The 17,422-nt window shown below is 38.0% G+C and overlaps 1 protein-coding gene across 1 annotated transcript; it reads right to left on the bottom strand.

Annotated features, from left to right (window-relative positions):
• Positions 1 to 361: 361 nt before the first annotated feature.
• dusp22a (dual specificity phosphatase 22a) lies at positions 362 to 16,814 on the bottom strand. Its single transcript, XM_014991465.2, has 7 exons — positions 16,532 to 16,814; positions 15,622 to 15,655; positions 13,384 to 13,466; positions 12,969 to 13,018; positions 8,583 to 8,657; positions 7,250 to 7,421; positions 362 to 1,548 (listed from the first exon to the last, which is right to left on the bottom strand). The coding sequence occupies exons 1-7, from the start codon at positions 16,550 to 16,552 to the stop codon at positions 1,378 to 1,380; spliced, it is 606 nt and encodes a 201-aa protein (XP_014846951.1). The 5' UTR covers positions 16,553 to 16,814; the 3' UTR covers positions 362 to 1,377.
• Positions 16,815 to 17,422: the final 608 nt, after the last annotated feature.

The following is a 17,422-nucleotide window of genomic DNA, read 5'->3' on the forward strand; positions in this document are numbered from 1 at the left end:
GTCTTAATTTTCTGAGAAAACTGAAGTTCAGATTCAACTTTTGGACTGTGGGAGGAAGCCAGAGTACTCAGAAAGAGCCCATGCATGCACAGGGAGAACATGCAAACTCCATGTTGGTGTATGAGAGTAAATGCTGTTCGCTCCGCACTGCTCTGGAATCCCTTCATCCCTTCGTGTATTTGAAAAATATCAAAGACTAGCATGTCATCTTAAAATGTCTGCAATCTCTTCAGAATTTCATGAATAATAAGGATAGTATGATTACGTTTTTTTTTTTAAAAAAAGGAAGTGAATGTTTAACATGTGATTCATTGTCCTTATCAGTTCTTTTTGAATTACATCATTCAACTTGGCTCACTCATTGCAAGAGCTTCAGATTTATTAGCAATTTTGCATTTCTTTAAAAAACATAACAATAAAATGAATCGTATATACATAATTAAAACAGAACAGAAATTTAACAACATTAAAAAGAAATTTAAAAAATCCATAATTGCATTACAAAGCAGCTTTAAAATGCAGACAGGTGTTTGGAAATCAAAGGATGATTACTCTTCAAAGTTCATTGAGTTTATTTTACTTCAAGTAACATTTTCTAAATGTTAAAACATTTTCAATGTGTTTATAGTACCATAAATTATTGTGGACAATTAAAGCAATCTACCTCCTGTTTTTATTGTTTAACTGTTCTGGGGGGTTTTTCTGCTTACAGCCTGATGGGGAGCATAAAGTTCCCTTCTGATCAGGGAAAGTAGGAGTTTGTGCAACACTGTGTGCTACTACACATCATCATTATTTCCACCAAATCAGGAAGTTTCACTGTGGGGTCCAGGTAACACATTTTGGTGTGTGTGTGTGTGTGATGTGACCAAATAAAAGAAATCTTTCTCTTTATCTATTAATCAGATGCACTTGAAAAATGCATCAGTCCAGTGCACATGATGATTTCACAAGCTGCGGTGTTAAATAGTTTATTCTGGAAAAACTGAAGGGATGTATGTAAAAAAAAAAAAAAAAAAAAAAAAAAAAGACATTATGGCTTAACTGGAGCATTTCATTTTCAAAAAGGCAAACAGTTTTTAATCGAAACAGCATTAAATCAGTCAGATTTAAGGCTGCTGAGTCAATGGTAAAAAAAAAAAAGAAACATGGAAGTTACTCATTATGGCTAAAGTGCTGGGGTGTTTTATTGTAAGGCGTCACCAAAACCATAGTAATGGCAGTGCTCGGTGATATAAGGAATCAAAGTTTGTAGCACATTTCTGAATAAATACCCAGAGCTTAAAAAAGTTCTGACGGAAGAAAAAAAAAATCTTTAATCCAAACTCTAAAGTTGCATTTGGTGTGAGGGCTGACTTGGGTGCGGAGCGCGTAGTTTCAGCCGTCGCCTTCAGCAACACCAGCGTCTACTCCACGGTTCATCCAGCTGTGGTCCACCGCTCTGCCCTGGCTCTCCTGCTGCTCCGCATACTGGTTCAACAGAGCCTCCACCTCCTGCTGGTCATTGAACGGACTGGGACGAAAACTGGACTGAAGCCAAGCTCGGTACTGGAGGCATAAGAAAATAATGTTGTGGTGAGGCATGCTCAGGAAAAATAAATAGTGAATAAAACATTTTTATTGCATTTCTCAAAGGTGAAATAGAAACAACATAAAAATGTCATGTTTTTTTTTTTAAATATATGCATTTATAATGGATTTTTCACAAATCCACAGAGCATCCAAATTATACACCAAAGCTACATACAATACATACAATACAATCCTCCCTTAACATCATATTTCAGTGATTCTTGAAAATAGGGACAAAATGGGTTTTAATTTTCCCATATTTTTTTTTTATTATTTCTCAATCTTATGTATGCAAATATGACAAATAATGTTTAGAAAATATGAAGATGCTAAGGTACAGGCTCCCAGTTGCGAATTTTTTTTTTAAAAAATTACATTTTTAATCGACCTGACCCAAAACTTTGTCATCACCATCTGACAAAAATAAATCTAAAATGATTTTTAAAATACCCCATTAGTGATATTTGTACTCAATTTACAGACAAATGCTTCTCAAGAAATAAAATAAATATTATTTAAAACAAAAAACAAGAAAAAGTCCATCTGATGGAGCTGACAGTGCATGACGGAGTTGACAGAACTGAAGGTGGTGACAAACTAGTGAGTAAAATGAAAAACTAGGTACATGTGAAGTAATGCAAGTCATGTAAAATACATTAAAATGAATTAGTTGCACAATTAAGTGAGATTTGACAACAATTTCACTGAAAGAGTCAGAAAAACTCTGACGGAGTTGACATCTGACGGAGTTGACGAAATGCCAAACTACCTCAATTTATATGATGTTATTCTGAAGGAGGCCATATTGTAGCTCGTCAGGTCCATGAAATCTTTACATTATACCAAAATTAAGCTTTTATTTCGCAAAATTTCATCAAAGTTTTGTAAATTGTCAGTTATGGAGTTGACACATCATGGTTGTGACAAACAACTTAGGAATAAAACAGAAGAAAAAACTAAAGAATAACTTAAGCTAACCGGAGCTAACTAGCCCTCCTAGCAAAGGAAGAGAAAAGACAACGTCATGGGGTCCTCAGAAGTTCTGGTGCCCCCCAATAATGCCTGATTTTTTTTACATTCTTTTCATTTCTGACGGTGTTGACAAAAACTAAGGACAAATTTCAACGGAGTTGGAAAATATCTAAAAATTATTTTTAATTCAATTTATCGATACTTTTATAATTATTTATATGACTACTTATACTTAATTGTCATAATATATAATTTTAGTATTTATTTAATTGTTTTAAACTATAAGAATGTGTTGATTTCTGCTCCTGGACAAGGGCTTTTACAGGCATCATCCACCGACTACAATGTTTAAAATAAAAAAATATTCAGCAAAAAAAAAGAAAAATATACATTGTTGTGCTCACATGACCCAGGTTAGTTTAGTTAGATATTTGAAAAAAATATATTTTGTGTATATTTTATTCAAATTTCATGCTTTATCCATAGGACCTGTTTTGTCCCTATTCTCAAGAATCACTGATTTAATAAATATATCTCCTGATGAGTCTCATTTGTCAAAAGTACCTTTTGAAAATAACAACCTCAACGCAGGTATTTAACACACTTTTCATTAAGCTCGCATTTTTTGCTTTTAAAAATAGTTTTTTATTGATCTGATGTAATATTAAAATATTAAAGAACGCAGAAAAATCCCCATGGTTGAGAAATGCCATCGTTGCCACCCTGTTTTATGCATTCCAAGAATCGGTTTGGATGCGTCTTTGGGATCATTGTTCTGTTGCAACAATTGTTTCCATGTTTCAAACATCTGAGCTGAATAGATACCTCAGATAACAGATGATAAGCTAAGAATGAAACTTCCTAGTGAAATTGCAGCAGAACTTGAATTCTGTTAAAAGAGTGAAAATAAAAAAATGAAAGGATCGTAATCATTCTTAGTGTTACTGTCCAGCTTACATGGATTTAATTACATACATGAGCCTTTCTTTAAAAAGTTTCCTTAACATCAAGAAAAGTTAAAAATGATACGCAGGATTTATCCACCAACTTGTGCCACACCATATTCTTTGAAGAATAAATTGAAGTGAAAGTCATTGTGAAAGTAATACATTCATCTTCCTTAAATTAGCTTTCTCACATTCATCCAAAAAGCCAAACATCACAGCACTGAGTCATTACACTAACCCAGCTGTAAAAGAGATGAAACCAGAGTAAAGATAACATCAAGAGAAACTAGCAAAATGTTAAAGTGTCATCTTGAAATACTTTATAACCCCACAGAAGCCACAAAGTACAATGAGGATAAGTCACATCTGGTTGATCTGAGGCAAAAAGCTTAAAGTGATACAACTCAAGCCCAGCAGCTTCTGAACACAAACAGGAACAGATTGACAAGATTCCTACATATTACTTTATAGTTCTCCAGATTTAAATGTTAATATTTATTTATAATAATAATAAAAAAAGAAATTCTGGGCATTCAACTCTGAATCTGTTTAAATTGTAGTCCAGCCTTACGATCAGAAGGTTTCACAGATAAATAAAATAATAATTATGCTTAAATTGATGGGCTGACTTTCAGAGCGTGCTGATGGACCGCTGCTTTTGTGGCGTCTGGGTTAACCGCCCTTTTTCAAAATCTACAACTGTTATACATGTCAAATAAGGAAGAAAGTCTCTCAGGCTAAATGCTGATTCTGTAAAACATGTTTGTTGATTTTGATTCCTGACTTTTTTTCTTGTTTGGAGAAAAGTCTGTCAATCAGTTTGAAGGATTTGTTTGGTATTTAGGTGCAATTTAGGAACCACAGGTCCAGTTTTACTTATAGAGAAGCTTCTCCAGAGACCAAACAGATGGTAAAATGTTTATTTAAAAAAGAAAATACTGACTGGTACTATGTTAAAATAAATGTACAATGAGAAATCATAAGAGAAAGCATACTATTTTAATATAAAGTGATGCAAAAACACAGCAACAATTCCTTACTGTTCTTTAGAAAATGAAAAATTGATTATTTTTCCATGACTAATTTTCCTTTTTCTTCAACTATACAGACCTGGAAAATTACCAAATGTTTTAATCATGACACAGTGATCCAGTTCAAAGGCAGGGATTGGCTAGACTGCAATGATCTGATAACTTTATCAAAGTTCAAGGTTACTCAGGTCTGCAGGATCTCTAACACTTTCAAACAAATGCGTGTTTAGATAAATAATTGGAAGTTCTTGTTAATCAGATAATCTTGAATACAAAAATCATCTGAGGAGGCTTTACTTTCTCTCTTACACACGTGGGAAAATCACAGATGCAGAAAACACATTTCCTCTTAAATCCTAGAAATCAGTGCAACGTTTTCAAACAATGAGCAGGTTTTTCTTTTTCTTTTTTTTTTTTTTTTTGAAGTCATGCTATGTTGCAAAATGCTGACAGTAATGATTAACACGTGATGAGCAGTACCCAGGCTAATGCAATCCAAGCAAACCCCCTGCAGTTCCCCTTCTCACACGGCGCGGTCATGGAATCACACACTCTGCGTGTCTTCTGCAAAAGACACAGGCTGAGAACAGCCAGACGCCGCAAGCTCACGTCGGACGTGATCAATTCAGTATGGATCATATTCTTCAGATGAATTAAAGAAAATATGATGAAAGGTCCAAACTGTACACCAACAATATTTGAATCCAGCACTTACATTTACTTTAAATTTTCCTGGACTTTGACTCGGATTGTTCTGCCTTGAACGGATATACAGAGCCTTACATAAGTATTCACACCCATAGTCTCTCATAATTCTCCTGGCAATTACGAGACGGAGCAACGTAAAGCACTGTAGAATTGCAAAGTGAAATGAAAATCACACGTGGAGTTTTCAACATTTTCCACAAATAAAAACCTGAAAATGATGGCACTGAGCTGCCTGAGTCAATAATTAGAAGAACCACCATTAACCACCTCGTCTCCACTATTGGCATTTTTCTACTCCGCAAAATAGCTTAAACTCAGTCAGACTGAATGAAGAGCATCAGAGAACATCAGTTTTCAGAGCAGAAGTTTAGCATTAAGCACTTTTTATGTTCTTGTAATTTTATGATTTTCTACAGTGATTGTTATTAGGGTAGACTGGGATTTTAAATGTAGGTTTTATCATATTACACTGTTTCATTAACTTATCTGCTCAGGGACAACAGATGGAAACTAAGTCTGGTGTAAAACATCTTTTAGAGTCATTTTGCAAATCGACTCTGTTTTAAATGAACTAATAAGCTTTACTTTTTCAGTCTTTACACAGATTTTCACTTGGATTTAGGTTTGCACTTTAACATCATGATCTAAACCACTCCACTGTAGTTCTGGCCTTTATGTATAACAGTGTTTTTACTCTGACAAGCTTCCCTGTCCTGTCAGAAGAAAGGCTTTCCCACAGCATGACGTTGCCACCGCCATGTTCCACGGCGGTGATGTTGGTTTCAGTTCAATGTGCTGTTGTCAGTTTTCCACCACACAGAGTGACTTTTCCAGCAAGTCAATAATTTTGGTCTCGTCTGACCAGAGCACCTTCTTTCACACGGTTGGTTTGGTCCCTGCTTGGCTGGCAGCAAACTACAAACAGAACTGCTACTTTAGTTTAAAGTAAAGTCTAGATTGTCACCTGCAGCTCCTCCAGAGACACCACGGCCTTCTTGGATGCTTCTCTGAATAAAACTCTCCTTTGTCGCCTCCCGTCATGCTATGTGGACAGTTGTGTCCGTTTCCATTTTCAGATGATGGAGTGAACAGAGTTTTGTAAGTTGTTCACAGCGTAATATATTGTTTTATAACTTAACTCTGCTTCTCAGCTACTTTATATGCATGACACACTTTTTAGATTTTCCTTGGTAAAAAAAAAGAAAAAAGAAAAAACAACCAAAAATACCCCCCAAAGATTAAAACCAATTAAAAGCATTAGAAATGTAGAAATTTCAAAGCATTCTTATGAATAATTCTTTGTACCAAAAACAAAGTAAAACTAAAATCTGAAATTTGAAGAAGTCGGGGAAATTTACAGATTGCATTTATGTTTCACTACATTTTTAAGACAAACATGTAGAGTATACAGCTCAGTGTGTAAATTAAGTAATTTTCAATAAATTATAATATGCAGGTATCAAGCAGAGGTTCTCATTAACCTCACCTTTCTGTATAATTCTTTTAAATTGGTAATATTCTAATCTTAATCGTCTCGTTTGTTGTAGCTGCATGCAGAAAAATCCTCAAAAAGCCTTGAAATCGTCAGTCTGTACGAATTTAATCTTAGTGAAATGATTTAAGGAAACAAATGAACTTTTCGGTAATATTTGAATTTATTGAACTGGTTTGTATCTCTAACCTCTAGTCTTTACAGGGCAACAAATCATAGCTGCTTGTTGTCCTCTGCAGGAGACAGAAATTAACCCATTTTGGGAGACAGCTCGAAGTGTGTGTGTGAGATGGTTGCGATTAACAGTTGACAGGTTAACCACAGTCTGCATGTGACGGCTGCATCTGTCACATCCTGTCCCGGCCTCAGCACTGAATCACAATTAACACCTGAAACCATTTACAGAGCGCTAAATTACTGCAGTTCTTAAGACGGTGAAAACATCTTAACTAAAGACCCGCATCAGTTTCAACAGTCGGACCATCAAAGCGTTTGCCTCTCTCTGCTTTCGGGTTCGTCAGGTTTACCTCTGAGACGCGTGTGTTCTGGTACTCCTGCAGCTGCTCCTGGAAGCCGTAGTTTGGGCCGACAAACGAGCGAACAGCCTTCACTGCGGTCAGACATTCCTCCCAGCTGTAGTGGGTGACGGTCATCAGGTAGGCCACCACCATGGTGGTGCTGCGTGACACACCTGCAAGACTATACAGCAAGAAAGGAACTGTGCAACTCAGCAGCCAGCATTATGTCACGGGGTTTCATTGATGCAGCATTTGCACTGGAATGACGATACTTTCATTACTTAAAAATAATAAATAAATAAAAAAACGGGGTGCATACGTCTGAGTTCTTTATCGCATTCAGACTGGCACAAAGTTATACATACAGACTGTTCCTGGTACCTGGTTAAAAATCCCTCAGCAAGCTGCAGCTCTCCAACAAACAGCAACAAGTTTCTGCCATAATCCTGGATTTCATCACTCTGTCTGGCAGCGTTCACTGAGTCCATTTAAATGGACTGATTTCTCGCTGTGGACCCAAACTTGTTTTCCAGTTTGAGCAGCGCAGCAGCGCCCCTGCTGGTGAAACAGACCCTCAGCATGATGTTACCCCCACCATGCTTTGGAGTCGGAATCGTGTCCATACTTTGACAACCTGAAACATATTTTTTGTGGACTAAAAGCTAAGTCTTTCTCACTCCACTTAAAGCGTTTTCATTTAGTTGATCTATTTATCAGGCCACTGCACATTATTGAATATTTCAATGGAAACCTACTAGATTGTAGATGAAGCTGTTGCCACAATTATATTAAACAACTTCCACAGCAACGGCTCACAAAAAGTCCCATCACAAGCTTCTTAACACCACATACAGATTTCATTTATTTATAGAAATATTTAATAAAATTAGATCAACTGAGAGAAAAATAACCTCAGTTCCATTTCAGTTTTAGTTTCAATATTGAAGTCAAACTCAGTGTTTGGGGTGAGAGATGGAGGAAACCTGGGACCCAATGGGGTGTTCTAGCTGAACAATGATTGGGTTTTGATGCGAGACATTGAAATGTTGTGGGCTATTCTCAGCAGCAGCGGTCTGAGCCAGGAATATTCAAATGAACTCTCCAAATGCAGCAGGATTTCTGCCAGATGCTTGTGTAGCAAAAACACCACGGCAAAATTTATGCGCACCATTAAAAAGGCCGACATGCCTATTCTGACAGCATGCAAACTTCAGACCCGAAGAGCAAGTCACTTATTGAAATGCTTTAATCTGGAAAGGGATTTTCACATAACCCTTATTTAGAGAGCAGTCTTGACACGCTCAGCTACCATTAGGAAGCTGCTCAAATCTTAAAAACCTACCAGTGAACCAAACAGGCTCCGCCGTCGAGGCGACACTGGTGGATGAAGCCGATGCACTCTTTGAAATGCTGCAGTCTGCAAAAAGGAGCACAAGAGAAATGTTGCCAAGAAGAAAAATGGGAATTGTGCAACATGCAATAATGTCTAAAATAAAAAGCCAAATGTAGTCACTCATAAATTAAGGGGAAAGAAGCATCTTGTTTGTCAGCGATGCAGGTAGTGGAGCTAAAAATGGATTCCGCTAAATGGGATCTGAGAAAAGACACCTTGAACTGAAACCCCTCCACCCCCTTAAAGGCCAGAGCGACGCGGTTCCAATTTGTTTCAGAAATTATGATGATGTCCAGACTCTGACACTTGAAACTACAAATGCACTCCGAGAGGTTTACAACATAGCATGAGTCTGTTTTAATAGATTTCAGTCTTTTCTAAGAAACTGCTTATCAGGAGGGTTTTTCTCTCTCTCTCTCTCTCTTTCTACTCTTCCACTCATGTCATGTGAGAGAAGCATTAGGTTGGCTCAAACAGAGAGTTTGTGGTAGACCAGGGCACAGACAGCGGGGATAGAGAAGGGAAGTAGCCGTCTACCTTTTCTTTATGTGCAAAATTACATCACTTTGAAATGAACACAACAAAATACAACCCCCCCCCACCCCCCACCGCCCCTCCCGTGAAGTGGCACCAGGACAGAGCCGGTGTAGCTGTGTGACAAAATGCTCCTCTGGCATCTTGTGTATTCAGTCTGAAAACAATCATATCCTTTCGCTTTTTGCATAATCGAGAAGTGAGTGGCTGATAACGGCGTCTCTGGAGGAGCAGATGCTGGTTACTCAACAGCAGACTCACTAACAGACTGGAGCTAAAATAGACTGGCTGTCGCTTTTCGTTTTTTTTTTTTTGTGTTTTTTTTTCTCCCTCCTCCTTGAGATCCAAAGCCTTCTTTAAAATGTCTCCCTCAGCACTTCGCTCCGTTCGTCTAGCACAGAGGTTTCCGGCGGCACTCGTTCAATGTGCAGAAAACTAACTTGTGACAGAGAAGTTTGAGGTTTTAAGAAGACAGAAAAAAAGGGCAAAAACTGAGCCAGAACAGATAGAAGTTGCTGTATGTTTGAAATGCAAAATGAGCTTCTGCAAATCTGCGGTATGTTTGGTATATGTTGTGCTGATTTTTCCTTTTTTCCCCCCACCCCCTTAAATTGCAATGATCTGCTTAGTTTTGGAACCAGTTTGGACTTGGGGACGACTTGCACAAATGCAAATGCTGATGCAAATCAGTTGATGCCTTCATGGTCTGTGATTTCTGTGCATTAAAACCAACGCTCATGAAAAACAAGATGAACTTCCGATGCAGGCTGTATTAGAAGAAGAAAATGTATAAAGAGCAGCTGTTACTGCAGTGCAGCTGTCACTCAAGACACCATTAACGCTGTTTTCTGTCATGTACTGAACACATAAGACGGGGCCTTCAGGTCTGACCGTAGGGGCCCCCGTGTGATGGCAAGCAAGGCAGGACGGCGGTTGGCCTCACCCTCTCCTCTCCTCAGTCAGACCAGTGATTGTGACAGAGGGGGTTTATTATAAAGCCCTGGGTGGTCGAAGCAAACAGCCAGATGTCACTGGGAGGTTTCCTTCCTCTGCTGCCGGAGGGAAGGACGCCTGATTGCGACAGTGGAGGTCAGACATCCACACCCCAACCTGGCCCAATCAAGAACAGCCAAACGGCCACAACAGTTAAATTGTCATTAAGAGTTTTTACTTCAAGCGAGTTCCTCTTCAGAGCCCAGATAACTGACTCTACTGGAGTTAAAACGGAGAAACTCTGCTGCTTTGAGATTCTTTTTTTTTTTGCCTAGCAGAATCAATGCTTTTCTATTGTCAGGGCTTCTTCTGGAACGTATTCAGTCACTCTTGACACTTTGACTCTGCTGCCAGAAACATCACCAACCACCCTATAAATTACACAGCCCAGAGCTCTAAACAGAGAGCACCAAGTCGAGCATTTCTCACCCTGATCTCAAAATCAGTCATCAGTTTGCACTGCAACAATGAAGACGGCTCACTAAAGCTCCAACTGCTGACCAAGGCCGAAGTTTTTTTTTTTTGTTTGTTTTGTTTTTTTTGTATCCTCTGTTTAATTATGAGTTAAAACCAACAGTGTCGTATGAAGTCACAGAGCTAATAGGAGGACATGTTACTGCTATGACTAACGTGTTGTGATAGCAGCCGCTGGTGAGAGTGGAGGTGCAGCTCATGTCTGTGCCAATGACACTTGAAAACACAGACGTTCCCTCCGAAACACACAGAAGATATAACCTGCTGTGGTCGGTTTAACTGTTACTAGAGAAGCAGCGCTTTCCTCTCAGGTTCTACTTCTCTGGAACAGGATCACAGTTTGGGTCAGAGACGCCTCACATTCAATCGCTTTCTATCTTATGTGTAGCTTGTAACTTATAATTCTACCTCCTATAAATGCAGAGTCTGCATTAATAGTAAAAGGGATCTGGATCACCCATATCAAAAACGACGTATCCGGTAAATAATAGTGAAATTTTCGATGGAGGATATATGTTCCGCCCGAACATTTGGCTGGAAAATTAAATGTAGGTTTTTTTTGTTTGTTTGTTTGTTTGTTTGTTTTTAGCTCACCTGATCAATCGTCTTGTTATATTTGAGTCTGTCAAAAATATAGGCATTTCAGGAGTAAGCATCACAAAAATTGTAATGCCTGTTTGGAATATTAAGTATTCAAGCTTGAAAAACTATCAACAGAAGACGGTTTAATAGATGTAACAGAGGAAAAAAAAAAAGAAAGCAACCATGCAAAGCACTTGCCAACTGTTTTTTCTTCGGTATACGCAGAAAATTTCTAATGAACCACATGAGGACTTTATCTACCTGTTTAGTAAATACTGAAAGCATTTAATTCAAAGCAAGTAAAACTGCCTAATAACTTGTAAACCTATAGTTTTTTTTTTTTTTTTTACACCTTAAATTGGGAATAGCTCAATCTGCCTTTCTTGTATCCAGTTAGCTAACCAGCAGCATGCAGCAACAGGCAACACTCTCATTAAATGGACTTTAATCCATAGGAACGATATGATAGAACCGTCAGATAACTACACCTCATCTTTCATATCTCTTTAAATCACATGACAAAGATGAACAAACTCATATGACATAATACCTTGTGGCATTACAGGCTGCAGCAGAAAGCATATGCAAAACAAAGTTCCCCCTCGCACCTCAAATAGAAATTAAAAGAACGAGTGAGTGCTTCCGAACCAATTTACTGACTGTTACAATTTCAGAGTCACAAATATTTAGCACCATTCGTCAGAAACAGAAGGATTATCCATCTTTGGTAAGGCTGGGAATTTGATCCCTGAACCTGCCACATGTTGTCGTGCCGCGGATCGAGATGCCGGGTCTCCATCAAAGCAATAAGACAGGGTAAAAAGAGCCTGAATATGAACGTAAACAAAACGGCTGAAAATGTTCAAGAAGGCAGCTGTTCTTTTTCAGAAGTGTAAAGTTCACACTGAGGTCAGACCGTGAGATGCTCAGAGAAGTTGCAAAACGAAGGCTTCCACCTGCGACAACATCGGCATGTTGAAGTTAAGAGAGAGAAGGAAGCGGACCGAGCGTTGACACTTTATAAAGGCTCCGGTCTCTTTAAAGTTAAACATGGTAATACGAATTAGATTTGTAAAACTGCATCTAAATAAACCACAAACCTTTTGGGGAAAAATGGGCATTTTCTTTAGATAAACAATGTCTGATAATAACCCAGAGTGACAAGGCTGGTGAAAACCAGGTGAAAACCAACCTTGTTACCCTGAACAAAAACATCTCAGATTAACTGTGAGGTGTGGTAGTGGAGAGCTCATGGGAAGGAAGTGACCATTTAGTGCAATAAAATGTGAACACATCCGCTCAAAAGATGATGGTTAGCTCAAAATTGGTCAACAAAAACAACAGAGTGTAGAATATGAGAGGCTGATAAGTTATTCTAAGTTATTAAGTCACCTTCTATTCCTTGCTTGTGTTAAATTAAAAAAAAAAAAAGAGGCATAGTAATATGCTATCTTCACCTCAAGTTCCCGTTTAGGTGAAGATGTTTTTTCCTCCAAAATTTCATAATACGCTAAACCTGAGAACGTACTATAAATAAAGCTGACTTGAGCTAAATTTAACAGTACAGAAAAAAAAAACTTCCACTAAAGATATGAAGATTAATAGTAATGAACTCTTAGCAATGGAGGTGGATCAACTTTTCTTTAATTCTCACACTAGCAATATTGACCGAGACAGTCTTAATGACACACACAAAAGAAAAACCACAAGCACTAACAACCGAACAAATAATAAGCCCACTTGTTTACTCACAGGTTCTGACTGGAAGCATCAGCCGCATGAATGCAAAGGTATGTGATGTCCTGTAAAACAAGGATTAAAAGCAGTCAAATGCAGAATTCAGATTGTGATTAAAGCTGGTTAGAAATCTTTGTTTAATGTGGTGCAGGTTATTTATCACGAGCTTTGCATTTTTAGTTAAAACTAAACCTCTTTTTAACACACTGGTGAATTTACACTTCAGTTGCTGCCACAAGCTCTTTTAACATCAACCGAAGGTCACTAGCTCCCCCTGCGGGCTGACAGGCTGAACTACACTTTGCTAAAGAGACCGAAGCCTTTAGAAAAATCACCAGATAAAATTTTCCACAGGAAGCACTGGTTTGATGCATTAAAGACACACAACGCAACAGCCAAAAATACCTCCCCGGCTGGTTTCTTCACTAACCTCATACACTGGCTTAGCGTTGTTGTACACAGAAAGGATGTGGGTGATTCCGTTTTTGGAGAGACCTTCTCTGTTTTCCGAATCTGCACAAAGAAAAACAAGAAACACATCATCCAAGCAGTTGCTCGACTTGTGTTTACATGTTCTAATTTCAGAAACGAAATGTGCAAGACAGGCTGAGAATATTCACAAAAAAAGTAGAGCATTAAATGGATTGAATTACCCCCTCACAGACTTTTCTGAATGTTTTTTTGTTTTGTTGTCATTTTGTGTTTTTTCGGAGAAACAGGTTTTTCACAACACAGAATGTTGTATGAATTCATCTGTCACTGGCTATCATCTAACAATAATCTCAGCTGACTCAGAGTGTAAAAAAAAAAGTATTTCTTCAGGGTAATCTTGCAGCAAAAAAATAAATAAAAAAAATCCTGTATAAACATGTCTGGTGTGCAAAGAGGCTGGTTCAACACAGCTTCCCTTTCTTTGTGACGCCTGGATTAAAACCCAGAACTCCATTCACAGACAATAAGATACTCAGACAGTGGCTAAAATGATTACTTGTGCAAAATATGTGTATAAATGTTGCAATTTAGGTCACAAGAGAAAAACGGTGCAAGATCCATCCGAGTGTTCCCATATCTGCTCCTGCTAATATTTCACCTCCTTTCCAAATCCAGTGTCATCAGTTTCCTGGTCTTCTTTGTAAAACTGGACAACTGAGTAAAAATATTCAGCTACCTGTTCTGCATGTTTAGTGTACATAACTGTGGTTCGTTGTCTTCCTGCAACAGCAAAGAGGCTCATCTTTATTACATTCAATTTTTCTTTAAAAGAAAACTCCAAGCAAGTTGGTTATCAAAAAACAAGTAAAAAAAAAAAAAAATTAGTTCTGCTCGAAGCTATTACAGATCAACGGTTTGATAGTTTATCAAGATAAGAAGATGTCACTGAATAAATTTTGTGTTCTGTAATATTTGCATTCTGTAATTACTCAATGTGGGTTTTTGTTCTTATTTTTCCAGATCATCAGTGTATGGAGGCTCTGAAGTTCGGTACACAAACTGCTCCAGAGCTGGATTGATTAGGTCAGCATACACATTGATGGCTGATACTGTAATGCTGCTGCCATAATACAGCCAGATTAAAATAGTCACTTTTGTAACACTGACAACTCAAGCTTTTATTGTCAGTGTCTATCAGATTGTGGCCAGAATTGCAGTGTTTTTATTTCTATCCCAATCAGATAATCACCTTCTCACTTGATAAATGCTCGTAAATAATTTTAGTTCCTCAGTTTACATTCAAACTATAGACTTTTCTATTTGTGCTTTCCACTTGGATAGGCACTGTGTTTTGCCTTGATGCCAAAGTTCTGCATCTTAAATGTAACATCTTCACTTTTTTGGCAATACTCAGCTTCATCCACAGCTGCTGTTCTTTTTGTTGTTGTTTTGTTTTGTTTTTGTTTTTGTTTTTTTTTTCCATTGAAATGAACAGAACTACTGTGAAGCTCCGCACCTAAACACAACTGTAAACGAAAGGTTGTAAAAATGAAGATGCATACTTCTGGGTTAATATTTTACACGGAATAAACATAACTCCGAGCAGCGGTGCTAAAGGTTCAAACTGAGACAGAGCTGAGAACAGGTTCATTGCAATAGTTAGTCCTCTGATCACTTGATCCCGTCAGCCGGACTAATTTTAGATGTGGTGCCACTGCAATCGGGCGGAGGAGCTAAAATTAGTGGAAATGCAAATGCCAGCTTAGCTGGGCGGAGGGTGAGCGTCTGGCCAAACCAGCTATCATAACACTCACATGATTACTGATTCTTATTGCGGTCTCATCAGCAACTCGTTCTACGTGATACTTATCCTTCCATTGAAACACAAACAGAAATCAGTTTGTAAAGGAGGCCAAAAAAAAGATGTCAGCTTGATGCAGCTTAACTGTCGGTTTGTTCTGTGCTACTAACCACAAAGAGCATACAGATTACTAGTGCTTTTAAATGTGGAAGTACGCTCCAAAGTGCCCACTGACACTGACATAAAACTAATTTAAAAAAAAGGAATTCAGTGAAAGACTCTCTGTGTTGCATCGATCAATAAGAAACAATCCTAAATAGGCTATGCTAATGGTTATCCAACGCAAACATGCTGACTGAAAGTCCAACATGTTCTGTCTGTTCTTTATGCTTAAACTTAACCTCGTTAACATATTTTGAAACGTGTTTGCCTTACCTCTTATGTTGCCCAGGTACAGTCCATCAACAACCTGCGAAGCAACAGACGCAGACATCTTGCATTACAATCACTCACTCATTCATCCATTAAAACTCAGAGACCAGAACTCTGCTCGTTCCGGGTCAGGCAAGGCTGGATTTAAGGCTTAAGAACTGAGCAATGTCCTCACAGCCATACAAGGCTTGGAGAGGCCATGCAGGGCAAAGTGATGAGTGGCACCATAGTGCTGCTTCTGGACCACAACGGTCACCACTGCCTCAGAAAATGGTGAATTCCAACGTTAATAAACATTAATACCCTCTCAGCAGTGAAGATATATATATATATATATATATATATATATATATATATATATATATATATATATATATATATATATATCCCCCCCCCCCACTGTGTCATTAAATAAAGTATTATCATCTCCTCAAATGTACCTAAATTTCCTAATAACAGGATTTCAAGAAGTGAATATATTTTCAAAGAGTGAAGTATTTTCCACATTATTGTGGCAGATATATTATTTATTTATCTTCTTCTTTTTAATCAAAAGGATTTATAAGAGTAACTGAAACAGCGCCCCCTACCTAACAATCTGAGCCTTGCTATAATCAGTTAGCATTTACCAAATGCATTTTGATCACAAATGAGTTTCCAGTAATGGTTTGTGTTAAGAGGTAATATAAGCATTGGCATTAGAAATCATTAAAGAATCTCCAAAATGCCAGACAGGTCCACTCCATATCTAACTTGCATTTCCTTGGAGGTCTAACTCGACAGACGACCAGCTCGGTCTGACTGACAGAGACTTGTCAGACTATCTGGACAGATCAGGAAGGCTTTTCTCAGCTACGTTAGAGGGACCACAAACAGCATGACTCCTGAGCAGGGAAGCAAAAGCACAACTGACCTTATTCATTCCATTCCCCATGACGTCGCTGGAGCTGTTTACGGTGAGCTACACCAGTTCGGACACCTGGAAAAGCTGCGCTATGTCAGCATGGACCTGCAGTAACACTGGAGTGTGTTAGTCCTGGCTCATAAAGCGGAGAATTGCCGACACCTATTGCACATGATAACCCACAGGTTCAGCAGATTATATTTCTATGGACATTTGGGATCACCGTCGCCTTGACCTCGCCTCCGATGAGCAGCAGTTCCGTCATGCTTTACCGTCTTCCGGATTGTTTTGACGTGAAACAACTGTTCATCCGGTAAGTGGCATCACAGCAAGCTGCAGTCAACTCAGACGCTGCTTATGGCAGGCCGTTGTAATATATAATAGAAACTACAATAAATCTTTTGTCGTTGTTCCAAATAATAATAATGGCATTCCAGCTTAATACTTAATAATTAAATATACAGTTATTAATGTTCCACAAAAATATATATATTTGAAAACGTGCATAATGCAATCGCGCAAGGAAAAATAATAGTGCATTCGAAGGCTGTAGAAACCATCTAAAAGTCCATGTTATCTTTATTTAATTATCTGTTCAGTTTATAATGGATAATGACTTAATCTGCGATAATGTTTTACCGTTCAATAATGAGCTTATAATCAATGTCAAACCTCTTGCAAAAGCCAAAAATATGCTTTGACTCAGTTTATATATACCGACTTTCAGTCCTTCTGCAAAATATGCAGTTATTTGCTTAGATTGTATATCAATGTCGTAAAAGATTCATTGATAGATACATCCCGTTAAAAATCTGTAAGTGAACTTGTTTGATGAGATCTATAGGGGATTATGAATCTTTTGTATGATGAGTCTGTGTAGAATAATCTCTTTTTCTGGAG

Source organism: Poecilia mexicana, unplaced genomic scaffold (genome assembly GCF_051168715.1).
Source record: "Poecilia mexicana isolate PSO_F unplaced genomic scaffold, ASM5116871v1 scaffold_3, whole genome shotgun sequence".
NCBI classification, from domain to species: domain Eukaryota; kingdom Metazoa; phylum Chordata; class Actinopteri; order Cyprinodontiformes; family Poeciliidae; genus Poecilia; species Poecilia mexicana.